This window comes from Microtus pennsylvanicus, chromosome 8 (assembly GCF_037038515.1).
Source record: "Microtus pennsylvanicus isolate mMicPen1 chromosome 8, mMicPen1.hap1, whole genome shotgun sequence".
Taxonomy (NCBI): Eukaryota; Metazoa; Chordata; class Mammalia; order Rodentia; family Cricetidae; genus Microtus; species Microtus pennsylvanicus.
In genome coordinates this window covers 84,577,148-84,603,563 of record NC_134586.1, presented here as the reverse complement: position 1 = coordinate 84,603,563, position 26,416 = coordinate 84,577,148, and the positions used below count along the sequence as shown (strand labels likewise).

General features: G+C 42.9%; 1 protein-coding gene across 2 annotated transcripts in view; it reads right to left on the bottom strand.

Moving 5' to 3' along the window:
- Fam13a (family with sequence similarity 13 member A) overlaps positions 1-26,416 on the bottom strand; it is an 85,390-nt gene that overhangs the window by 15,555 nt on the left and 43,419 nt on the right. For both annotated transcript variants that reach the window (XM_075983948.1, XM_075983949.1), the window contains exons 6-13: positions 21,118-21,194; positions 20,112-20,154; positions 13,680-13,827; positions 5,176-5,380; positions 4,538-4,676; positions 3,848-3,929; positions 2,888-3,108; positions 2,091-2,174 (exon numbers count right to left, since the gene is read on the bottom strand). In XM_075983948.1, the coding sequence (XP_075840063.1) occupies positions 2,091-2,174; positions 2,888-3,108; positions 3,848-3,929; positions 4,538-4,676; positions 5,176-5,380; positions 13,680-13,827; positions 20,112-20,154; positions 21,118-21,194 (999 nt within the window). The remainder of the gene's footprint in view (positions 1-2,090; positions 2,175-2,887; positions 3,109-3,847; positions 3,930-4,537; positions 4,677-5,175; positions 5,381-13,679; positions 13,828-20,111; positions 20,155-21,117; positions 21,195-26,416) is intronic.

The window sequence follows — 26,416 nt, the reverse complement described above, 5'->3', positions numbered from 1 at the left end:
CAGACAGACCCGAGATCAGAGATAAATGACATTAATATTTATTCTACAATTTGTTCTCTACCTTGGGAGATGATTGAATCTTGATCTATCTGAAAGGCAAGACAAAGAACTAATACTTTGTATTCTTAATAACAGGCAGGTAAACAGAGTACACTCTTCCCCCACTGTGATCATCTAATGTCAAACAAGCAGGAGAGAGGAGAACACGTGGTTGTAGTGGCAATGAGAACCATTGCATTTACTATGCAACCCCAAAGCTGCGATTTCACGATATCTGTTTCGAGCTTACAGGTCAGTATATGTATAAATGTCTCTGTGTGCCTATAATTTCTTTTTCCTGCCGTGACAACCTGTAACAGGTATCTATCAACCAAGAGTTCAAAGGCTTACTTAAGCAACCCCAGGTTTCTGCCAAGCTACAATTCTGAGGCTCAATATCTGCACTGTGGAATGAGGTACAAAACGAATAAAAATCTTCCCAACTGAAAGCCGTGTCCACAGCATAAACAACAACAGCAACCGCAAAAATCCCTCCGCCACACAAACCCGTGCCCCAGCAATGAGGTTTGATCCACTTAGAATGCAGCTGTGTGCTCTCTCAGGTGGGGGGCACGGGCCAGGAAGCCCTCGAAGGACTCTGTCAATATTCCAGCTAGAATCATCCTTGCAAGGGAAAGAACTACGCCAAGGGAAAAACAGTGTCACAGAAGCCCCCTGGTGGCCACAAGCGCCACACTTGCGGTCCTGAGCTTCCATGGCAAAGAGGCTCTCTTCCTGCTCACAGCAGTTCAGTTCTGCTTCTCTGGTCCTGAATACTCCAGGACAGAAGGACACAATTTCACAATCTATGAACTCTGGAACACTCGCTATTTGGTTAAGTGCCTTAAAAAATATCTGAAACCAAACTTGGCTGAAACATGAACGTTATCCCAGAGTTCTAGTATCTTTCCACTTCAGGAACAGTCCTGAAATGAATCAGCACAAAACACAAAACAAAACAACAAAAACAAACCCCTGATATTCTGAGAACTAAAATGCCATGGAGCTTGCCTGACGGCCTTCTGTGGATATTCCCACATTGTGTGACAAGTTTTGTCCCAGTCACTGGGGATTAGTTAACTATTAGGTAAGCCCAGAGTCCTCACCCCTCCCCCAAAGCCTGTGATTGGAGGGATAGTTCTGTGGTAGAGGGTTTGCCCAGCCTCTGAAGAACATGGTTTAATAGTATGCCTTGTTTAAAATAGAGTTTAATATATTATTCTGGAAGCTTCTGTATTGAAAAGAGAAGATCATTTAGAAGAAATGATTAATTTCATTAATTCATTAAATTAGTAGTTACGACAGAGTGGAGGAAGAGTCCTGTATTTGTGGGCTTCATAAAAATCCATGAATCTAAACTTCATGCTTCCTTAGACCTGCCCGAAGGAATTGCTGTTGTTACATGTTTTTTCTTGTCAACTCTCTGAAGACCATGAAGAGTAGTAGACAAGAAGCCTAAGTTCCCCAAGGAGGAGAGCAGAAGCCTGCCTTACTAAAAGCTTCCCTAGAGTTAGCAAGAAACACCTAACTCACACTTGCTAAATACCCAACAACCTCAGATGCTTCCTGATCTGATAAAAAGGTGAAGCTACAGTTGAACTTTCCACTTTGGGTTCTACATACTGACAGAAATCCTTTTTACATGGGGGCTGTGCCCTGCAGTGCGGGGAAACTGACACATCGTTCAGGTTTAACCCCTTTATAATATGGCTGTGGAAGCCTCGAGTCTCCTTCAGCTTCCAGGGGCTGACTTCCCCTTACTTCAGAATTTCATGCACTCTGTACTCTCCCCTCCATCCTTTACCTCCCTTGCTTTTCAATTGAATATTAGCAATTTAAGTTTAGTTGTAGACTAACTTGTTGGAATTCAATTAAGTTTAAGATCTAATACTTAACAGAAAGAACTCTATTGGCCAAGCCTTCGGAACACTTAGAAAAAGAAAAAGAAAAGGCATCTATTAGGGGCACTATTTCCTGGATGGCACTAGATTATAGAGACTTTCCAAAACCAGACAACCGACCCTCGTGAGGAGGTTTGGTCCATCACATACCGGCCTCCCGTGGATGCTCTCATAGTACAGAAGGGCTTTCTGCAGAGCCACTTTCTCATTAGCAATCTGGTCCTTGGTCATATCCTGTGTAAACACAGAGGGAAGAAATGAAACGTGAGGAAAACCTTTGGGCACATTCCCGTTTCTTTATTTTGTGAAGCTCATCTAACGGAAGGGTTAAAATGCTCTGTCCAAAGCTCACACGGGAATGACAGCCTCTTGACCTACCACTGGAACACACAGCACACAACACCATTGTCAACAGCTACCTGGATGTCATCAACACCTACGTGGTAGGAGAGACCCACTGAAGACATGGACTGAGCTGAATGCATTCAGCAATAACCTCTGTTCCAGACTATACACTCCGAAAGGTTTGCGTATAATCCCTCTACTCAGAGTCAAGCCACCTATTAACCTCAATAAATTCATTCTGCCATAGAGTCAACAGAGTGATCTGCTCTCAATCAGTAGTCAGAAACCAAAGCACTCACAGGTGAAACACAACAGCTTCCACATGCTTCTGTACATGTGCGGGAAGTTTTAAAACGTATCTTTGTGCTCATAGGGATTTGTGTGACCTGCCCTGTCCCTTGTCCTCTTCCCTCCTTTCACTGAACTTGAAACTGTAACGCCAGGAGACAGCAGAGGAGAGGATCTCCTGGTTGGAAAGCGAGCTGACCAGGAGGTAAGTGTACAAAGGTTTCAGCACCAGTCTGCATGACCTGTGTTCTCACTGCATTGGCTGCACTGGGTGAGAATGGGCCATTCCCCCAGGCTCTCTAAGAGTATCACACCTTAATGTCCTCAGGACGGCTCGACTCTGCTCGCTTCTCCTGGAGCTTCCTCTGAATACATTCCAGGGTAGCTTCAACGCTGGGCCTAATGGCTTTATCCACCAGTTCTTGCTTCTTCTCATCTTCTTTCTCTAGCTGGGAACCAAAGCTCTTGGGGAGCGTGTTGCTTCGTTGCCGTGTCCTGGGGGTGAGGTCCTCTTCCGAGATCTTTAGTTTCGACTCTGGGCAGATAGATTTGGAAACAGAGATACATGAGAGTGGGGTTTGCTTCACCCAGGTTGCTTCAACTGTCAAGTCAATAACAGCTTAGCTATGATTTCTTTTTCTAGAGAGTACTGGATTATAGTGTAAGAGAAAATAAACCAAACTAGTAGGCTCTCTCTTCCTGAATCTTCAGAAGTGTTTCCCAAACTCTAATTCCTGGAAAGTGTTAGCTTTTAACACCTGAGTTTTGGCTACTGGGGCTTGGGCTCTGATTTTGGAACTGGACAGCTTCAGTGCAGTTCCTTAGTGCATGTAGATGTGCTGATTTAAAACCAACCTACACACCCCATTTTATTTATTCCACATAGTTGTTTCTGGGACTAGCTGCTAACTACAGCAAGCTGTCTGAGGGAATGGGCCCCCACCCTTTTGAGATTCGTCTCTGATGACGAGCCGCTTTCTAGCACTCCAGCAAGTACCCCTTCAGATTATACAAGTGCTCCGAAGCACTCACGCGAAATCATCCTTCGAAAAGAAGTGTGTGCCGATGAAGACATGTTGGGGAATTCATATCTTATCCGATCTGGTTTTGGGAGACTATGAAAAGTCTTGGGATGGTGTCCCATAAAAATCTGGGAGAACAGGGAAGGGTTCAGGCCTGGGACACCCCAGAGCTGGCACTCAGCAGGGCCAAGGGGTTTGTCTCCTGGTTTATTGCACACCAGGCTTTGCCAGAAGGTCCACAACTTCACTTACCTTTCAGCTGTTTCCGGAATTTGGCCAAGTCGTTTGTCCACTTCAGAACCTCTGGGTTGGCCGCTTTATCACTGTGGGAGGGCTGGGAAGGGAAATGTAAACATTTTACTGCTTATTTCTGATATTCCCCAGATTTCCTTAAGGGCAAACGAACGAATCTTTATGATCATGGATTCCTGTGACGCCCATATCCCCTTTTCTATTATTTGTGTGTTTCAGCTTATGAGGCCAATGGAACAGAAAGTGAAGGAGTTTGTGGGCTTATATATACTGCCACCGCCATGGAAAACGCTCTCTTGCCACTGGCTTGGGAAAATGAGACAGAGCCAATAGTGGAAGGAGCCCGCAAGGAGGAAACTGTAGAAGATAATCTTGAATCAAATTTCATCTCAACAAATAAAATTCCCTTCTTTTATCAGCTTCTGCTATCCTCTGCATCAGTGGTTCGCAACCTTCCTAATGCTGTGACCCTTTAATACAGTTCCTCACATGTGGTGACTCCAACCATAAAATTATTTCATTGCTAGTTCATCACTGTAATTTTTCTACTGTTAGGACTCATAATGTAAATAAATACCAGATATACACACTAACTGATACCCCCAAGGGGGTTGTAACCCACGGGTTTGGAGTCACCGCTTGACGTGCTGAAGGATGTGTTGGTGCGAGGAGACCCCATGGAGAACTCACTCTGTACTTCCTTTCCTCTTCAAACCTGTCCTCAAACTTGCGGATCTTCTTTTTAAGGGTCTGGATCCTTCGTGTGAGCTGCACAGGTGTCAGGTCCTCTTGCTCATCATCGTAGGACCCAAGGGAAGAGCTTCTCCGCCTGCAAAGAGCGTGACCTGGGTTAGCAGCCCCATGAACGACCAGTAATTACGGGGAGTGGCTTTGGGGTCTGAGAGTATAAGGCACAGAGGAGTGACCCATCTTCTCCCCTTTGTAGAAACCAGGTGGATGGGTGCACTTCTGACTTGGCGCCCCACATACGCCAACTATTAAACAGGCCTGTGTGTCTTTCATTTCCACTTTGATTATCAGGGCAATCTGAAATGGGTTATAAGCTTGCAGGTTACATTTGACAGAGCTTTGGAAAGGAGGTGCTAATTGGAATTCACAATGAGATCTGCAGTTGGGCCACAGCTCAAGTATGAATAAGTAGGAATTCCAGTTCAGCTTGTGTATTAGGACGGAGAGCTTCAGGTGTGTCTCTCCACAAGTTCCCAACTTAACTGTTACAAAAGGGCTGGCTGTCAGTGGGCTAGTCATTCCAACTGGTCCAGTGTGGTGTGACTGGGGAAGTTGCCCATCAACAGCATAGAACATACCTCATGAAAGGATGGGAATTGGGGGGAGAAGGAGGCACTTCTGTGTCATCCAGGTACTGCCTGCTCTGCCCATAGGCATAGAACCTGGGGGACAGCATGGGGTCACTATCCTCATCCAGAAGCTGGTGAATCAGGCGCCCAGCCTGTGGGGAGAGGCGGGCTTCATCAGAGTCCACATTCTCTTGCTGCCAGGAAGGGATGGGCTCTGGAAAATACATGTGGGTTAAGAGGTGAGCATTGCTCTTGAGAGCATTGTTACCCAGTTTCCCTGAATGCTTTGCGTGACTGCCCTCCGAGTGGTTTCTCATTCAGACCCGAGGTCCAGAGTAGGCACTATATCTAATTGACATCACCACTGTCCCTCATGCCCACCTCTGTCTTTATCTTCATGCTTACTTCCTTTCAAAACAGAATTTCCTAGGGCTGCCCCAAGGAACAACCTGTAAGGTGTATATCCAATTGTGTATAATTCCAATTTCCCCAACAGATGAGTGAAACCTTCCCAATCAGGAGCACCACCGAAAGAGGAATGAATGTCAAGGAGAGTGTACGTGCCCTCTGACTCTTCTGATAACTAAGGAGCCATGTCAGACTTGTGAGATCTTATTTACCAAGACTTTACAGTCTCTGTGTGGGTCATTTAGCAAGCCATCTCCCAGGGCCTCTCTGCTCAGGACATGGGATCTGCTGCTTCTTCCTGTACCTCTGCCTAGTATACAGGATTAACATGCTTTCCCCTGTGTTTCTCTTCATGGTACACAAGATTAGCATGCATCTCCTCATGCCTCTCTGCACAGTATGTAGGATTAGTATACTTCTCTTTGGGTCTCTCTACATGGTACATAGGATTAGCATGCATCTCCCTGCATCTCTCCACATAGTACATAGGATTAGCATGCTTCTCTTTGTGCCTCCTTGCACAAAACACAGGATTAGCATGCTTCTCCCTGTGTCTCTCTGCATAGCACACAGGATTAGCATGCTTCTCTTTGTGCCTCTCTTCATGGTACACAGGATTAGCTTGCTTCTTCCTGTGTCTCTCTGCATAGCACACAGGATTAGCATGCTTCTCTTTGTGCTTCTCTGCATGGTACTCAGGATTAGCCTGCTTCTTCCTGTGCTTTGCCCTTGTCGTTTTAGAATTTGATCCTGGAACCATGGTGGAAGGAGAGAATCAACTTCTCAAGTTGTTCTCTGAGTTCCACATGCTCACTGTGGCCAGGTGCAACACACCCCCTGCCCTGTACAAAACAGATAAATATTAAGAAATGCTTTAAAACTATATTCCAAAGATTTTAAAGCAGATCTTGTATGGCATGCCATTTTCCACTTGTAATACTCTGCATAAAAACTTCAAATGCACTTGCCACTTAGTGATCCCCGTAAGGCTAGTTAGTACTTGCTATGACCTTAGATTCTGGGAGTCCTAGAGTTTGAACCAGAGAACACTTAGTTGCTCCTTCAACTATGAAGCTTGAAAATGTATGCAGCTATGTGGAATAAATGTGCTTAAGCTTTGTATCTAGAAAGACAAGATTATGATCCCAGAATGTCAGAACCAGATTAGCCACATTCTTAAACCTCGCACCTTTGTTACATGCTTACCCAGGGAAGCAGGTAACAGGCATCAAGATACAGAGCGTCAACTCACCCCAAATACAGTGTATATAAGTGAAGGTCTAGGCACGACTGACAAGCAGACTGACAAACACACACACACACACACACACACACACACACACACACGTACATCTATATATACACACACACACGTAAGTGTGCACATACTTAAAAACTGCCCCAATGAGTCAAGTGCCCCCATGGTTTTCAAGTCTGAGAAGTACTGATTCTAGGCTGTTGAGAGATAAGGCTACCGGATCTGAAGAAGTTAAGTACAAGTCCCCAGTGAGGGAGAAGAGTGGGCCTGCCCTCTTGACTTCTAACTTCTAAGACAGGGTTTTGTTTTAGAATGTGTCAGAGCTACAAACACCAGTAATGACTGCTTGAAACTCAGGAAGACATCACAGCAAAAAGAGGAAAGATTAGCAGGTCCATCTAAAATATTAAGTCATAAAGAACAAGGTTTGAAAAGTTTAAAGAAACTCAAGCTATCTGGAAACAGAGATAAATATTTTTTAAAAATAAAAATGTTCAAGTAAAAAAAGGCTTGTTTATTGAGGCACAAAACATCGGGCAATGCATGTGGGTGGCTAAGCCAGGAGACAAACATCTCATTCTTTGGACTAAGGGTATCAGCTAACTAGCAGGCTTAGGACTGAGTAGCTTTCCCAGCATAAAAGCATGAAAACCTCCAGGAGAGGAGAGAGACAGGGCAAAGGAATCTCTGCGGGAAACATAAACTTTAGTGTTAAGTTGCAGAAGATGAGACTGTTAAACTGTCCAGACCACATCTTCTATTTCCTAAGATAAAAATCAAGTCAGTCCAGACTGGAAGAGGGTTAAGTCAGCCAAAGAAGCCCTACAGCTGACCACAGCCGCTCCACAAGGGATAAACAACCGAAGGAAGGGAGAGCTGCTTTGGGGGGGAAGGCATGGAGCTTTGATATCACAAAGTATGGTGTTGATATTGGCGTGAGAGTATGCTAGTTACTTTGACATTTCTATTTCTCAAGAAAAACGAAATACAGCTTGAAAAGAAGGATCTTACTCTTGATCCTGACCCCCTCAATTTGAATTTTTATCCAGCAGAATACATTTTCTAAAATGAAAACATCTTTGAGTTTTCAAGCCTTTGTTCTCTATGGTCATGAGTTCGTCATAAACCGAATGAATTAAGAGTGGTGCTTGGGAGCTAACCTGAAGCTGTCTGTCCGTTCTCTTGTTTAATGTAGCTTCATTTCATGTTTCTGTCCTGACGCAGCCATTTCAATGACAAACAAAACAAACAAATAAAAACAAGCAAACAGAAAATCCAAATACATCCTTTCCTAGAATTACCAGTGTTGAATAGGAAATAAGACAGCTGAGGAATTTCTTGCACTTTCCCACTAAAGCACATAGGTAGGGCAGCTGAACCCATTGTTGAGAGATTAGAGATGTAAAGTCATTGTGAATTTCCACTTTAACAAAGAGGAATGTAACATCGTTGGTCTGAAGATGGAACAGAAGTGGAAAGTTCCCCACTTTTGCAACATGGAACACTTAGGTGAGTGTCCTCCATTTCTCCCTTCCATAGAGCCTCACATTTAAAGCACCTCATTTAAGAAAATCACACAGTGACATGTAGTATGTATCTCCTATACTAAGGCATCAATACAGCCAGTTCCCCATGTTAGTCTGAAATATTCTAGCTTACATTTGCTAGTGTTCACTCAACTAGGAAGCCAGATAACTGCCCTGAAGAGTATGAAGAAAAGTATGTGCTTTACAGAGAGCCAGTTACAAAGATGCATCAGCAGCCATTTCTAATGGCTGCTAGACAAGGGTTTTATATTTAGTCAGTAACTCCAAAACATTGAAATAAGGGTATTGCCAGAAAAGTATTCAAAGGGACAACAGAGAAGATGCAAGGCATTACACTGGCTTCTCCTCCCACAGCAGGATCTAAAATGAGCACATTTTCATTTTCAAATAAAACTCCATTCAGCGCCCTCACAATGAACTCTAGACAGAATCATGCCATTTTTTAATTAAAAATTAATTCATTCAGGTCATTGGCACCATAGCAGGTCATCAGAAATAACAAATAGAAAAGCTGTGGTCCTGCTATCTCAGAGATAGGAATAGGTTCTGAGGCGTCCTAATTCAGACACCACAATTCACAGGGGCATAAAGGGAAATGAACTCATCACAGGAAGGCCTTCACCTCGGAGCAATGCTGGTGCAGGGTATCGAGACAGCTGCCCTCTTATCTGGCTGGAACCCTTGGCTATATAGAAGAAACTGGTTATTGGAATGACTTATTTATAAGACATCTGAACAAAATTAAAGGAGATGATATTTTCCATATTTCTTTTCCATGTTATTTAGAGTCATCACTGTTGTTACAACATCATAACTTTCTTCTCAGCTGTTCAAAGTGGTGCTCGTCCATCTCAGACTTGGAAAGATGGAGGCCACAATGGGGGAAAGGGATTGCTTTCATAAATTCCTTTTAGTGCTCCAAAATCCAATCTTAGAACAATGGCAGTCTTACTAAATTGTTCAAAAACTCTTGCAATTATCAGATTAATAGAAACCTTAGAAGTCAGCTGTATCAGGCCCAGGTTTAATTTTGAAGGCTCATGCATATGTTTTACCTCTATCTGCAAAGTTAAGCAGGGCCTCAATAGGTCTGCTTAAATTGTCGAACAGTACAGGGCTGACAACTTGAAGCAATAAGAACAATGCTCTTTGGGGTGACTGACCCTGGGGTTTGCCCATTTATGCATACTTTCTTTTGTTTGCTTTTTCCAGACAGGGTTTCTCTGTGTAGCTTTGGCTGTCTTAGATCTTGCTCTGCAGACCAGAACTCACAGAAATCTCTGAAGGTTGGTCTCGAACTCACAGAAATCTGCTTGCCTCTGCCTCCCAAGTGCTGGGATTAAAGGAGTGTGCCACCACTACCTGCTACACATAGTTTCTTAATCAGTTACTAATGTACTGCCCTACCTGTCTTCTATTCCTCGCGTGCCTCAGGGAAAGCTGTCAGCACGACCCTGCCAGGGCCCAGCTGCTCCCTCTTCAAGGGCAGCACTTCCCAATCCAGGATCTAGCTTATTACAAAGAATCGAACTGAGCTTTGTGTGACAGGCAGCACTTGGCAATATGTGGAGGGCCTGCCTCGTTATTATTGATTTTGCTTCTTTAAAAAATTATTAAGTTTTTGAAAATTTCATACAAAGTATTTGTTGAGTTTTCCCCAAAAGTAGTATATTTAGAGATATTTGTGCAAGAGAAAAGCAGCAATATTTACACGGTGCCCATAGGATGTGGAGGACAGCAGATACTAGCTCATTTAATCCATGCAAAACAATGATTATTTTATAATCATAAATATTATTTATTATGTATTATGATTTGCTGTTGTTGTTACATCTATTTAAGGACAATGGCATCAAGGCAAAATGGAGACAGAGGCCCACAGAGCTGATCAAGTAGCAGAGCCAGGATTTAAACACAAAGTTTGGTTTTCATCTACCTTATTTGATGGGATGCCTGATTAGTATCCCTTGGGCATGAGCTAGAAGTTAGGAGATGCTCAACTTTTCTTAATTGTATGATGGGAGGGTTCAGTTGGAGGTCTTTTATGATCACTTGCTTCTCCATGATTCTTTTAAAATGTGTTTCTACATGGATGGATAGATGGATGGATGGATGGATGGATAGATTGTGTTTGTGTACACTGTGGATGGATGAGAGGATGGATGGATGGCTTGATTGTCTTTGAGGGCACTGAGGTGCATATGTGGAGGACAGAGGACAACTTTTGGGAGTTGGTTTTCTACTTTCATAGTGTAAGTTCTGAGGACTGAACTCGGGTCATTAGACTTGGTGACAAGTGCCCTTACCCACTGAACCATCTCGTCAGTCCCTCTTCATGACTCTTGGAGAGTTTTGGAGAATTTCTCTCCAAAGTTGTTGTCCATTTTAAGTAATAAATGAGAAAAATTAAGCATCTTGTGACCTTTAAAAAATATTCTGATAACTGTTTGTGGTAGTACATACCGGTAATCCCAGCATTTAGAAGGCTGAGGTAGGAGGAACTTGGATTCAAGGCCAGCCTGGGCTATAGGATCTCACTTTCTAGCTCAGGCTGGCCCCAAAGTTGTGATTCTGCTGCCTCTGTCTTCCCACATTGGGTTTACAAGTGTGAGATACCATTCTCATGTTTAAGTGCTCTTTAAGTCTAATTTCAGGGCAAAAAAGGATAGCTGTGTGTTTACAAATCAGCATGCATGGGACTTAATAACATTTTTAATTACACAATTTTAATTACCTTTCAGTATCAGAGCAGTGCCTTTAATTTGTGTAGCCATTTAACTTTGGAGGGTTGAAACCCTACACCAAAAAGAATAACTCTTTGACTGATTTTAGTCTTAAAATGTGAAGGCATGGTTGATGATATGCCAACAAGCAAGCTGAGTTGGGACTTCTGTTCACTTTGCAAGGATTCCACTCCATAGACTATGGGATCTACTTACTGTTTCAATCTCTTTCATTGTTCCCTTGATCCTAAGCTTAAGAACTCAGAGAACATTATTTCCCAGGCACAGGCTGCAGGGCTCCGGCCACAGCCATGCATGCCACCGAAATCAGCTGACTCTTCCTGGCTCCACCTCAGACTGTGACCAATGACACAGGCCAGGGAGCAGGCACGCAAAGCCAGAGTGTCCCTCCACAGAGTGGGTGTGGGGGTGTTGAAGGCCGAGTGTGGATATTGGTCTGTACACGTTGGTGATTATTGCTTCCATCTTTATATTTTGTTGCTTTTCTTCTGTGTGCACAGCTTAAACGAGTGTGAAGTTATTTGCTACTAGAAAAACACCTTTTTGTTTCCACTGAAGCTTTAAATAAGATGATTTTCTAGCCATCAAATTTATTGTTGTCAATTACTCTAGCTTCACAAATTGGCTTCTTTATTTTGACTGTACTTCTGGCTATGTTCCCGTCACAAAGCAATTTGGAAATCAGAATATGTAATTGCAAAACAGTTGCTGAGAGCAATAACCAAACAGTCAAAATGACCTTGAGAATGAATCCCTGTAGATTTTAAAGGTGCAGAAGTTCAACAACAATCACATGTGTACGGGAGAACAGAACGGCGGCGGCAGTTTGCCCACACAGGTCTCGGGCCTGAGGCAGCCTGTAAAGTGTATTTTCACAAGTGACCTTTAGCAAACATCCTGCCCAGCCTTCTAAAGAAGATGCTGGTCTCTCCTCACTTTTATTCTCTGCAGAAAAATGCTTTAAAAGTAACAGGATAATTTCTAAGAAACTCCAAAGTGGCTTTCAACCACTCTGGAGAACATGTTCAGCTTTATTTTAGGTTATGTGTTTTTTTTTTTTAATTTTTTTCTTTTTTTTCTTTCTTTTTTTTTTTTTAGGTTATGTGTTTTGAGAGAAAATTTTAAATTTGTGATTAACCAAGAGAAATCATAAAAGAAAGTGCGGTCCATTTCAGGGGAGGAGCAGAACGTGACTGCAGCTCATCTGAATTCTAGCTCCGATTTCTCCTTTTTATTTAAAAGCTAGAAGATCGACTATATCATGTAAATGCAAATACATTATTTTATTTTCCTTTTGTTCTTATTTAGACATCAGTGACCATCCTGAGACTCTTTGGGGGTAGGGAAGGCAGGTTGTTGTGAATTTATAGATTAAAAAGACATACGATTATTTCAAAGTGGGCAAAAATGAATGACAAACTAGTTGATAGCCAGAAACAGATCAGTTAAGTTTAACATGAAGCAAGCCAACCATGGCCTCTTTTGTTCTCCGAATATCTTGAGCTGGGGTGATGTGACAAAATTTTGGATCTGCTGCCTAATTATATGAAAATAACCAGAACGGGTTTCTCAGATTACAGGAGGCAAAGTGGAAATAAAACAGTCTTTCTCACAAAGCCCTGCATGCCAGGACAGTAACTAGGTCAACCTTTCACCATGTGGGCTTTTCCGAGGGACTTTGGCCATTAGATAAAAGAGGAGTGGGTCTGGATAGGGGACAGGGAATGCACGCACCAGCAGGGCTGATTCTCATAGCTCTGACTCTCCATTAAGGCCTTATGTTAAGTTATGCGGCTGTTCTGAAGCCAGGAGCCCATTTCTCCCTGGCTGGGGCCTTTAGAAACACACTATATAGGGTGCTGACCTGGCTTTGAGTGTAGGCAGAGGGATAAAGAAGGCGGTTTGATAGAACTGCTGGAGGGCCCCCTTTGACATAGTTTTGATAAAGCTAACTTCTTCCTCAAAGTAAATTTCTGATGCTTTCACTAGCCATCTCTGGACAAAAAAAATAAAAAAAAATTCTAAAACCGTGTCTTTTCAGCAAAGATGTGCTTTCGTTCAGTGTTCTCGTTAGTGTGTCAACCTGGATTTTTTAAATGCATACTTTGAAAGAAGTAAAGCAGATGAAAACCTCTTCCTTGAAAACTTGGAAGGTGTACCACAGGAAGGGAGTGATGTGGGGTGACTGGTAGGGGGCAGCTGAAGATGAGGGGCAGTGGATGAGGTCGTGCTATGGCCGGCTTCCCATAGCATACTACAGGCAGGGGCAGCACTCTTGGTGGGTTAAAAACATACTGCCAGGTGACACTAAGACAAAGCAATCCTATATTCCTTGCTTGTATTGCAATTACTCTTAGCAACACTGAACACAGCATGTTCCTATGCTGCCTGGTAAAGGATGTTCGGTCTTTTTTAATTTTTTAATAGAAACCCAGATTCTTCTGCATGCGTAGCTCTTACTCTCATCCACACAGGCATGCAGCCACACACCTTGAATATACTTATGCATCGTGTTTTTTCAATGCAAGACCACCCCAAAGGCAGAGGATCACCTACCTTCCCAGTTCTTCTCATCGCATAATGCTGTCAGGTCCAACCGGGGCATTTCAGGGACAAAGCTCTCCTGCTGATCTTCGGCATCTTGATTCCTCTGTTGTTTGGTGTCAGATAGACTGGGATGCTCCTGAATCTTCATTGTGGGGCTCTGCAAGCACAGCACAGTGTCCCCTAAGAGCTACTGTTCACCAAAATGCAAAACCATTTGCAGCGATTCCACGCCTTCTGAATGCAACCTCCCAAGTCCCAGCTGCTAACACTTCCATTGCAGAAATAAAAACCAGGGCTTGATGCCCCCTGGGCACTATCTGGCTACTCTCATGCAAAAAGCCTCTGTCCATCTGCCAGCCTTTAACTTTTCTTCTTAGGATTTCCTTGGGCTGCTTCTCTGGACGACTTCAGGCAGCTGACAGGTCTTGAGTGATTACAGACTGAGGCCCGTGAGGAGGAGAAGGAGTTTATGTTTCTTAAAGGAGCATGGCCCACCAGATGGTAAACAACAACAAAAAGCTGGCTACGGTTGCTAAGGCTGCGGCAGCAACATGGTGTGTCTGGCAAGCAGTGTTTTTGCCGCTTAGGTAAACATTCCTGCAAGGGCAGGGGCAGAAGCAGGGGACACCACACTCCTCTGAGCCCTCAGGCTTAGATCAATTAAATGGGGCTGTTTTCTCCAGAGAGAAAATGGGGAGAACAGACTATTCATGGAGGCGCTCTGGGTATTAAAGCATTGTTGCGCAAATTCAAACGACACGGGTTTGGTGTTTCATCTGGGCTAGCAGTGAGAAATAGACCCTGAAAACAAGCCAAGATTACAGGGAGAACAGTCTTCCCCGCCTAGTAAAAAGTAAGAGCCGGCAAGTAGGCGATTTGGAATTTATACCTTACAAATATGCAATCGTCAGTTGTTTTGCTATTTATTGTTCATCTACCTTGAATACTAAAGCTGCATCTGGCTCTGTCATTGGCAGCACCTACACTTGGCTAGGACATCTGATGGGAAGGAAAACCTTCCCTGAAAGGCTGATATTTAAGCTAAATGCTTCTGTGTGTGCGTTAAAAGTAGCACTTAAATTAACTCTTTTGTATCAAATTGTCCTTTGCCTTGTTCTCCTGGCATGCTGTAAATGAAGCGGCTCTGGATCTTCCTACTTTCATGAAATCAGAAATGACCGCACTTGAACAGTTTTACTCAAAAGTGTACTTTACAAGTAGCACAGATCTGCACAAAATATTTTCTTTGGGATAAATGAACACTTATTTTTAGTTACCCCACTATTAAAATAAAAAGACAAGAACATTTGGAAACCGTAAGCACATTCACTAATGTAGGAGATGTTGTTATACTTAAACTAAAGTGCTGTTTAAGGCCTTCGGCTCCTTTTAATAGCTGTCCGACCCACTTTGAGATCACCAGGGGAATATGCAATGATTTTTAATTTTTTTATTATTCTGTTTCTACTGAGTGAATCCTGAAGACTGGCATTTTCTTCACATTGGGAACAAAACCAAACTCCAATAAGGTCGTGCATCACGTGAGAACGTCATGGCAACCTTATACTCTAGAACATTCTAAGATGTTGTCTTTCTCTTGGGACATGGTCGTATTACAGAAATCACTTGTTCCTTGAGATTAGCCTCAGTGAACCAGGTGTTTTAGGGACAATCAGTCAAAAGTCATAGGTGAACATGTGTAAGACAGAGAAAAGGGACGTGTACATAGTAGAGAAGTATTTCTCAAGAATCTTGTAAAGCTCTGTGGAGATTTAAGAGATGATAATCAGAGCCTACAACAGAAAAAGGGACAGCCAGACAGAAGCTAGTATTCTTTTTGTTGTTATAAGACACCATGTAAAGACCAATGAGTAAAATGCCAGGCTCTCAAACTGCTAGTGCGGGACTAGGAGACACAGCATGTATGACTGAATATTAGGTAAAGCATGCTACATCAAAAGATGGGACACACTTCCACATTATGAAAAAAATTCAGCACACAGTGTTACCAATGTGTTTGCCATTAATCAGTAGCAGCAGGTGACTCGGGCAAGAGGTGTGGGTGGAAAGGCTGTAGAGGACCGGTCACAGAGGAGGAAGGAGTGGATAAGTATGAAGTCAAATAAAGCACGGAACACCATGGCCACAGTGAGAGAAGGGGTTCCGAGGTGGACAGCCCTGAGGCTGGGAAGTGTGATGGCAGAAGCCTAAAGGGCCAGAGGCAGGGCACGGCTGGCAGCCTCCATATGCTGAGCTAAGCACAGCAGAATGAAGTACACCATGGTGCTGCCCGACTCAGTGGTTAAGGGCACTGCTGCGCTTGCCGAGGACCCAGGTTCCATTGTCAGCATCTACGTGGTGGCTCCCACTGTCTGTAACTCCAGATCAAGGGGGTCTGACTCTGGCTTCTACAGATGCTTCACATCTGCACAGACATATGTGTGGGCCCAAACACCCTGGCACATAAAATAGAAACAAACAAGTCATAAACGTTTTAAAAATTAAAACAGCATTAGGTCTACGGTGATAAAACAAGGAAAGATGGGTGTTAGCGACAGTGGATGAGGTGTCTTACTTTATCTGTGTGGACAGGGATGGCCCCTTTCCCATAATAACACGTACATAGAGGTGTGAAGGAAGTGAGGGAATGGGCTGTCATTGGGAACAGCGTTTCAGGAAGGTGGAAACAAGCATGTGACACTTTGTTTAATGAGGTCTTGCCATTTTTATGTGATTCAGGGATAACAAGTGGACACTTTGAAATAGGGCAAGGACAGGCCACCAGGGTGGGCACCATTCAGTGTGATGTGGGACATCTGCTTAGTGAAACCTAGGTTAACTGAAGTTGATTCTTGGAACAACAGTGGACAAACCCCTCTTCCCGACACCTGTCCCAGCTTGCAACCTGATGGACAGATTTGCAGAGCAAGCATGCTCTGTCTCAGGGGGACCCATGCACAGCTTGGCTCCGACTTGCTGCGCTGTGCCCCATCCCTGAGGTTGCTGTTTTACCTGTCCTCTAGTCCGAGCAGCCTGAGTCCTAATTTCTGGCACAAGTGGTCTATGAAGCTCGTGTGCTCTCCTGGCCTAAGGTTGTCCAATTGGCTACTGCACAGGAGTGGGCAGTGATGGTGGTTGCTACTCAGTGGCTACTCAGGCTCTGTAGCCATGTGCAAGAAGACAAACGCCTCTTCCTTCCTGCAGATATCTTGGTGGAGGCACCTTGCCGAGGAAGCAATACTCTCTAGGAATGCTTATCATAGACACAGCAAATACTGCCTATTTCCTTATCTGTTTCTCTTATCCCTTTGGTCACTCAGGTTAACCATGTCAAGGGCACTCTCAAACACCAAAATATTTTTGGTTTAAACTTTTGTTATTTACACATCCAATATCTTAAATGAAATCAAAAATATATTTAATTGCACAATATTCAATTCAGAAATCCTTCATGCTATGATACAGAGCACAGTGAACCTCCACATGCTGCCTCACATACAAAACAATGAATCTTTGCTTAATGGACTAATGGGTGGTTTATAAAGGATCCAATACAGCAGGGAGATAAAGATGGCTTCTGGAGGCGGAGACCTGAGGTTAAACAGCAGCTTAGCTTTGTTAAGACCTGTGAGCCAGCCTCTCTGAGCCTTGGCTTCCCTTTGTCTAACCCTGGACTGAGCATCTTAAGGTTGTTGTGAGTGGCAAATGGAAAACACCTACAAACAGATCACCCACAGTAAGGGTAAAGAGATCCATTTCTCCCCCACCCCTTTCCCTGTTCACTTGGCAAATGTTTATGGAATGGTAGCATGTTCTGGGCAACAGAATTCACAAGTGAGTAAGGTAGAGAATTGCACATGGAAGAGAAACATTGAACGTCTGAGTGCCAGTGTCATACAAGTTATAAAGGGAAAGGGAAGGCTGGCATAGAGCTCATACAGACTGCCTGTCTCACCTGGGTCTCAGGTGACATTCCACATGCAGATCCAGGCCATTAACCTAAGTCCCCCAGTCTCATCATTGTCAGGACTGCAGCTGGCCTGTTTTCTCTGCTCTGCCCCCTTCCTCAGCTTCTGGTGATAGGAGAATTTATGTGACCTTCCTTCTCTTTTGGGTACATGGACAAGAACTTGGTTGTGTGGCTGAGGGCTTAGTAGGATGAAGAACAACACTAGAGGCTGCTGGACAAGGCAGCTTTCCCAGGAAAACCTGGTATTAACCGGACACAGGAAACCACCAGCACTTACTGTTTGGGTGATAATAAAGGACTATAGACATAACACATCCCCAAGGTTTGTGAGTGCCACAAGCTCCAGAGGCTTGTGGTGAGCACTGAGTGTCCTGTTTCTCAGGGTCAGGGAGAGCTTGGATTTGAGATGGTGAGACAATCAACTCTCAGTCTTGCATGACAAGACTTAAATTCTTCCCTTCTCCTCTTTTTCTCTTCCACTTTTATTTACTTACTTTTTTGAAGGAGGAATAAAAGGGAAATAGGCTTTTATGATGAATGTCCTGTTTGTTATCAAAGGTATGTTTCTAATCACTCTTAATCAGTGGGCTTAGAAGGCATAAAAATGTCTTGAAAGAACTTAACATTTCATTGACCTAGAATTCTGAAATAAAATTATATCTTTCAGATAATGCACTGCTCTTCATATAGTCAATAATCCTTGATTCTCTTTCTTCCACAGCAAAAGATTCATTATGAGCTTATTGTTTGAATATTTCAGACTTTTATATGAAGTGTAGTGTTTTCACAATAGAAAATTGCTCAGCTGGGGGCTGGAGAGATGGCTCTGATTAAGAGTGTTTGCTATTCTTTTTTTTTTTTTTTTTTTTTTTTTGATTTTCAAGACAGGGTTTCTCTGTAGCTTTTAGTTCCTGTCCTGGAACTAGCTCTTGTAGAGCAGGCTGGCCTCGAACTCACAGAGATCTGCCTGCTTCTGCCTCCCGTGTTTGCTATTCTTATAGAGACCCCCAAGTTCACTTCCCAGCATCCCTATCGGGCAGTTCAAAACTGCCTATAACTCCAGCTTTTAGGGAGATCCGATGCCTCGGACCTCCATGGACATCCTCACTCATAGGCATATCTATCCAAAGATAGACGTATACTTAAAACAAAACAAAGCAAAAAACCAACTAAACATTTAAAGAGAAATGCTTAGCTTACAGAAGACTCCAAACTGTAGGGCACCTCTATAGTAAGCACAAGTCAGAAAATGTATCTCAGTTATATGTTTTAGAAAGTGGACCTAAGAGTGGTAAGGATGCCTTCTCTTCCAGATACCTGTGGTTGTCAATGGGTTTCAGAAAGAAAGAGCAAGCACTGTAGGCTCCGTGTCATAGAACACTTGCCACCTCTTCCTTAAGTTACCCCCATTCAAACAGCCCAAGGAAGATAGTTTATTAAAGTGCCAATCTCTCCAAGGCCTGCCCAAAGAAACCCTACTTTCATTTGTAGTGTTTTGAAGTGATTCAATTTTTTAATGTCACTAAGTAACTTTTAATTCAAACCTCAGGAGAAAGGAACGTGTAACTCTTGGTGACTGGTGCTGCATATGCATGGCACATGTAAGAAGAAGGCCTGGCACTCAGGAGAGTTGAAGATCTGTCCCAGTGACTGTGCTATGACCCAAAGAGATAAGGAAGGCACTGTAAGCCACATGTCATTTGGGGTTATGATTTATAATCATGAAGTTCATTGACAAGACTGTTCTGCTCCACTTTATCCCAGAACAGTTAAGAAGACATCTCCAGGAGACTGGCACGCTTTAGGTTCAATGTCAAAGGGCTTTCTGTGAGCCAAGGAAGATGGCAGGGAAAAGAAGAAATGTGTTCTTTGACACAATCCCTAGAGACAAGGAAAGCACACCACCCTCTTGCTTTTGTCCTGTGGATACTTGAGTTGAAAATAAGCTAGCTATGAAGGAATTATCTAAGAAGCTGAAACTTGAATTCAAAAAAGAAGATGACAGTCTCTACCTAGGTTAGTTTTAAGGAGACAGTCTTGCTATGTAGCCCAACTGCCATTCTTCCTGCCTTAGACTCTTGGGCGCTGGGATTACAAGCATGAAGAACTATGACCAGCTTTCTAGGTAGGTTGATGAAGAAGCATACATTGCAAGAATTGAGTAGAAGAAATATAAGAAGTCTATAGCATTAATGGGGAGATTTTCATTAATTATAATGGCTTCATGTGAATGTGCAGTTTTCCAAGGAGAAAGATGCTAAATTTTTAGATTCCATTTTTAAAGAATTTTTTTTTACTGGTAGAGATCAAACCTAGAACACTGTATATGGTAGGTGAATGCTCTACCCTCCATTCTAACCACAGGCCTGTCAATTACTTCATTGGCTCTTACCAACAGGCTAGTGACATCCCCAAGCACACTCAAGAACAAGGGCCATGCCCTACCAGTTACTCTTTCTTTAGCTACTCACCTCACAATGCTGAGGGTCTCCACTACCACTTCCATTTTCTTTGCTATGAACAACAACAAAAACACATAAATTGTCCATTTATTTTATAACCACTTTTATCTACTCATACTATAATTTTCTTTTAGAAGTGGCCAGAGTATCTTTAAACCAAATTCTTATAAAACTCAAAAATAAAACAGAAGAGAAAGTTAAGATTTAGGCAGCCTGGAGATGCACTAATCTATGAGTAGAACAACACATGGAGACTCATGGCAGCTTCATGACTGCATGCTCAAGATCTGTAGATGCTCAAGACAAAGTTTCGGCATTGGTGGGCTCGTGGGGAGTGGAGGGTAGGGAGTGGCCCTAGTCCCAACACTAGCATTTGATAGATGCTAGGAGAGGAAGGGTCAGTTTTATTTCAGGGTGTGACCCCACACATCAGTGCAGTTCTCACATCCAAGAATATTTAGACAACACACTTGGGTTTGTCTGTCTGTTTTTAAAAACATCAACATGATGTTGGATGGCTCAGGGAGAGGGATTGATTTGGGGAAGTTGGATGAGAGAGGTTGAATATGATCAAAATAGATTTTATGAAAATTTCAAATAATTAATAAAAATATTATATCTTGTTTCTTCAAGACGGTGTCTCTCTGTGTAGCCCTGGCTGTGCTGGAACTCACTCTACAGACCAGGCTGGCCTCGAACTCAGAGATTTGCCTGCCTCTGCCTTCTGAGTGCTGGAATTAAAGGTATATACCACCATTCCCTGGAAAAATATTATATCCTAAAAATAATGCACAAAGAGAAAGAAAACCTTTATAAAAACTACACACAGATGTGATTATTAGCCATAATATTAGAGTCTGTATGCCAAGTACTCTGCAATAAACAGTGCTGGCCACACACAATCCTTTCTGTCTACTCCCCCTCCCCCCCCAGATCTTATAACTCACATTGTATTTAGTGAAAGAAATCTTTTCATGCCATTGAAAACAGGGTAAGAAGAAAATTCTAAAATTACCTTTCATTGGATCTCAGTTCAACAGCTTCCGGTCCTGGTCTTCCATGGGACGGCACAGAACTAAGACTGTCCACGTTCTGTAACAGAACAAACATGGTTTGCTATGAGGAAAGGAAAGAAAATTCAATGGCATACCCTCCTTTCTTTCAGATAGAAAAGCCAGAAAAAATTAGATAGGGAACACTGTATTAAAATGATGATTATTGGCACAAAGGTTTATGGAGTCCTGTCATCCTTTTAGCATAGAAAACTGACACCATTGTGGAAATGGCTTACAGTAACATCCACATTAGCTAAAAAAGCCTTTACGGATAAAGTGTAAGAATCAGATTGCCAGAAAATCAGGATGGTTTGCAATGCAATGGAGGATCGATCTTGAATCTAGTCAGAACTTATATAACCATCACTGTTCATTTAATATCCTTTTCTTCTTAGTCTGTGTCATTGTCGTTTGAGACAAAGTCTCATGTAATGTAGGATGCTCTCGAGGTGATCCTCATGCCTCCATCTTGAAAGTCCCAGGGCACAGCTATGTACCCTCATGCCCAATTTAATTTATTCCCGTTGTGGAATGTAATACTAATATATCCTCGTGTAAACAATAGGCAGTGATGAATAGAATGGTCTGGTTATAAATGAGTTTGGTCCAAAGGCCTCTCTTGGGCTTGGCATGTAGCTCAGCAGTAGAGCAAGGTCCTGGTTTCGACTGTGCGCATAAAAAAGAAGTGCTCTTTACATTTCTTATCTGCTAATGGGGAAGTGTAAACTAGAGCAACTACAATGGAAGTCAGTCTAGATGTTTCTCAAAGGATTAAAAAATAGAACGATCACATGACCCAGCACTACCACGACAGGGCACACACCCAAAGCACTCCGTATCTTACCACAGAGATACCTACGCATCCAGGTTTAGTGATGCATTATTCAGTGCTAAAAGGGCATGAAGCCCGCATGGATGTCCATCAACAGAAGAATGCATAATGAGAATGTGGTATACACAATAAAATAAAACCATGAAATTTGCAGCAAAATGGATAGAACGGAAAACATGATGTTAAACAACGTGACCCAGTCTCAGAAATACACAGACACATCTTCCCTTTCATATGAGGACCCTAGCTTTTAATGTTTGTGAGTCGAACAAGTAAGGAGTTCAGGGAGCAGGTACAGAGTTTGAAATGAGATAGAAAGAGGAGGACAAGGAGTGTGAGGAAATTGGGGGGAAGGGGTGAAATGTCTCATGTGACATTGAAGTGGAAAGGAGGCTATAGGGGTGGGAGGGCAAAAAGGAAGGAAGGAGATGGAGAAAAAATGCAATACAACCCAATTCTTTACAAGTCAATACTATTTTTTTTTTTTTTTTAAAGAAAAGCACATCACAAGAAATCTGAGCAGTTTCTCCTTGGTGCCACCTTTGTGTTTGAGCTATAGCTTCCCTTCCATCTGAAAAGGCAGCTAATAAGTTCTTCCTTTTAAACAGATCTTGCCCTGTTTATATGCAAACCTAAGAGTCCTTTCCTTTGTGTACCATTGAATACAGAAAGAACGCATTGGCTTCTGCACTCTGTGTTTTGGCAATTAATGTTTAACTTTCCTAAGCAGGGTCTATGACAGAGAGAAAGAAAGGTATTAAAAAACACTGTGACAAAGTGTGTTTGGGGCAGCTAAGCTATGAAAGTGATGAGGGTGAGATCAGCGGTCTGTCTGGGTCACGTTTGCCATTGAACTGCTGGTGTTCAGCATAGCTCAGCAGGAACGATCAATGTGAGAGCTGTCGCTTTGTTCAGGGTAACTCGTATAACACAAAGTCTAAACTCCAAAGTCTTGAAGAGCTGGAGAGAGAGAGAGAGAGAGAGAGAGAGAGAGAGAGAGAGAGAGAGAGACCCAGAACAGCTGCCATCTTCAGCGCAATGCTCCAGGCATGCTCTGGGAGATTTCTTTCTCATTCCAGTTCACAGGAGGGAGCATTGGGAGATTCACCAGCTAGGCCTGGAAGTCACACACATCACGTCTCACATCTCAGCAGGAGAGGCAGAATACGTGCTGTTACTGGGCATATGGTTACTTCATGACTGGAAGGGTGCAGATGGGAAGAGAGAGTGAGCTCGCTCTTCATGGTGCCTCTTCACAATATCAGTAGTTCTTTGTGTGTGTGCGCATGTGCACACGGACACATGTACGCCTGCATGAGTGTGGATTCAGAGGACAACTCTATGGGCCCACTTTTCTCCTGCCATCTTTTGGGATCCGGGGATCACACTCAGGTTACCAGGCCATGTACACCTGTTGATCACCCTGCTGGCCCTAGCCTATATATTTTCAGCACTAAAAGAATAAAAGGCACAAAAGTAATAAAAAGGAATTTCAAGCTGCCACTGATTCTTTACTAATGAGGTCATATCACAATCTCCTTTCTTGAACTCAAGGTTAGAGTCATGGACTTGTTTTGACTGGCAACACTACCATGCCCTTCAGGGTGACATGTTTATTCAAAGGAGGCCTCTGCCCTTGTCCTCCGAAAGCTCTGTCAGCACGTACAGCTTTTGAAGACAATGTCTTTTAATTTGTCCTCTAGTGTTTAAGTGTTTCAGTTAGATGGCAAATAGGTTTTGAGTCTAGTTTTTAATCCCAACACTGGGCAGCAGGGGACTTAAAATAATTTCTAGTCCAAAGCAAGCTGTATCCAGTCATTCGTTCATTTATACTGGAAGGCTATATTTATAATTGAATGCAAGTTGAAAACATCCATAAAAGGCAGCGGGGTTAAGAACCCACCATTCCTACAGTATCTGACATTAACTTTCATCATAATTAGGAGAACAGACTATAAATAGGAACCGTATTTAGAATAGTAGGTATTTCAGGTTGACAAAGTGAGCTAAATGTTTTCCAGGAGGCATGTTTGTAAGGACCTTTCCTGCTTCTGTGAGTGTGGTCAATGCTTTCTCCAGCCTCTGCATGCCCTTTCCTAGACAGTGTCAAGATTTTCCTGCGTCAGCTTCCCAGGTACTGGAATTATAGGCATTATATGCATGTGCACCAAGCTTAGCTATGGTTAAAGCCTTCTATATACCATTCAGGGAACGGAGCACAGAAAAAGTCATTCTTAAACTAAGACTGAATGAACTTTTTGCTTGCTTATTTGTAAGTTAAATCAACTCAGAAGAATAGCTGTTTTGAATTTTTGACCTAAATTCTTTTGAACTCAAAATTTTCTATATCAAAGATGTACAGTTGCTTTTGTGGTGAAAATAAACAAAAGGTAACAAATTAAACAGCATGTATTCATCTATGTATTTATAACCTACTGACAAAAAAAAACTCTTTGTAAAGGAAGTCTGATTAAGGCTCACAATAACCCCATCAGCTCACCAAAAGATCGCTATAAAATAAACAAAGTAGAAAATAAGACAAATGAATGATTTATTATGGCTTGGCCTACTTTTCTAGAATTCTGAGTTGACATCCTTGACGCCATCAAGGGGTAGAAACAAAGGGAAACAGTATAATGTATGGTTAGGACGATGGTGTGGTTTGGGATTTTTGTGTATGGTTAGGATGATGGTGTGGTTTAGGATCTTTGTGTATGGTTAGGATGATGGTGTGGTTTAGGATCTTTGTGTATGGTTAGGATGATGGTGTGGTTTGGGATCTTTGTGTATGGTTAGGATGATGGTGTGGTTTGGGATCTTTGTGTATGGTTAGGATGATGGTGTGGTTTAGGATCTTTGTGTATGGTTAGGATGATGGTGTGGTTTGGGATCTTTGTGTATGGTTAGGATCATGGTGTGGTTTAGGATCTTTGTGTATGGTTAGGATCATGGCGTGGTTTAGGATCTTTGGCTTTCAATTTGGTTTCCATCAATTGCCAGCTGTGCCTCTTCTTGCATCTTATTTCCTTTTATGGCAAACCGCACTAGAAAAACCACAGAAAACAATGTATCCAGGCATGTTAAGCTCCTCTTAAAAGACTGGTCCTTCCCTAAGGTACAATGAAAAAGGACTTGCTCTGGTGGCCTCTCATCATATTCAAAGTCAAGTGCTGAACATGGCTGCAAAACGTCAAACAACAGGGGCTCCTCCTACAAAATCTGACTTTACCAGCCATCACACTCCCCTCTTAACCCAGACCCAACCACAGCAGCTTCCTCCCATCAACAAAAAGAGAAGGCTCCTGTCCCTTCTGCCTGGACACGGCGGACCTAGGGATTCCACGGGCTTATTCCGTCCTCTCTGATGTCCTTTATCAGTGCCCTCTTCAATGAGGCTTATCCTGCTGACCCTCTCTTCTGCATCATTTTTTAGCACCTCCCCTCACTGTTTCTTCTCCTCACCCTGATTTATTGCTTCCCATAGTTGGTAAGTTTTGCACCTGACTGTATTTATGTACTCGTCACCCCCCTTATCCTCTGAAAATTCACACTTCAGTAGGCGGAACGTGTGTGCCTGGTTTGGCCACCATTCATGTCCTCAGGCCCCACAGGAGTGCTTGTTGGAGACGGGCGTGACTAGGCCAGCGTTTCACAGTGACCGACATTTTCCCATGAGGCACCGCGCAGAAGATGACCGACATAGAGTTTGGACGGGATCTCTTGCTGTATTGCACTGCACTGAAGATCGAGTTTAAAAGCACTGTCTGTACTGCATGGGTGATTTGTTTTGCAGCAGCGGATGGAATGGTCCAATGGGGGCAGAGTGGAGGTGTGCAGACATTCTAGTTGACTGTTTGGACTCCAGACTAATTAGAAAAGGGTATCAGCCATGCAATGGAGAGACAATGGGGAAAGGACTGAAAATAGTTTATTTTCAAATGACCTTTAATTTTTAATGTGCGTGAGTGTGTATGGGGTGAGGCCTAAGCTTGCCAAGAAGTGTATGTGGAGGTCAAAGGGCAACTTACCAGAGTCAGTTCTTTACTTCCATTATGTAGGTTCCTGTAATAGAACTAAGATAATCAGGCTTGGCAGAAAGCACTTTTGCCTGAAAGCCAAATTACTGGTCCAGGAATCAAGATACTTTCAATATAATCACCTACATTTGACAACTAGAAAGTGGGAGGAGGGGCTGAAATAAGGGAAAGGAAAGAGCTTGGAACAACTAAGGAGGACATATTGAGGCTGCATAAGAACAAGGTCAAAAGAGACCACAGAGCAAAAGGAAAGCTGGTTTGAACACGTTGATGTTAGGTGTTAATGAGGCAAACCTGATCTGGAACACATCTGCAGAGATCGTGGAAAGATTAGAATGGAAGAAGATCAGAAGCAAGGCCCTGACATGGAGGTGTCAAGGTTTGGGTAAC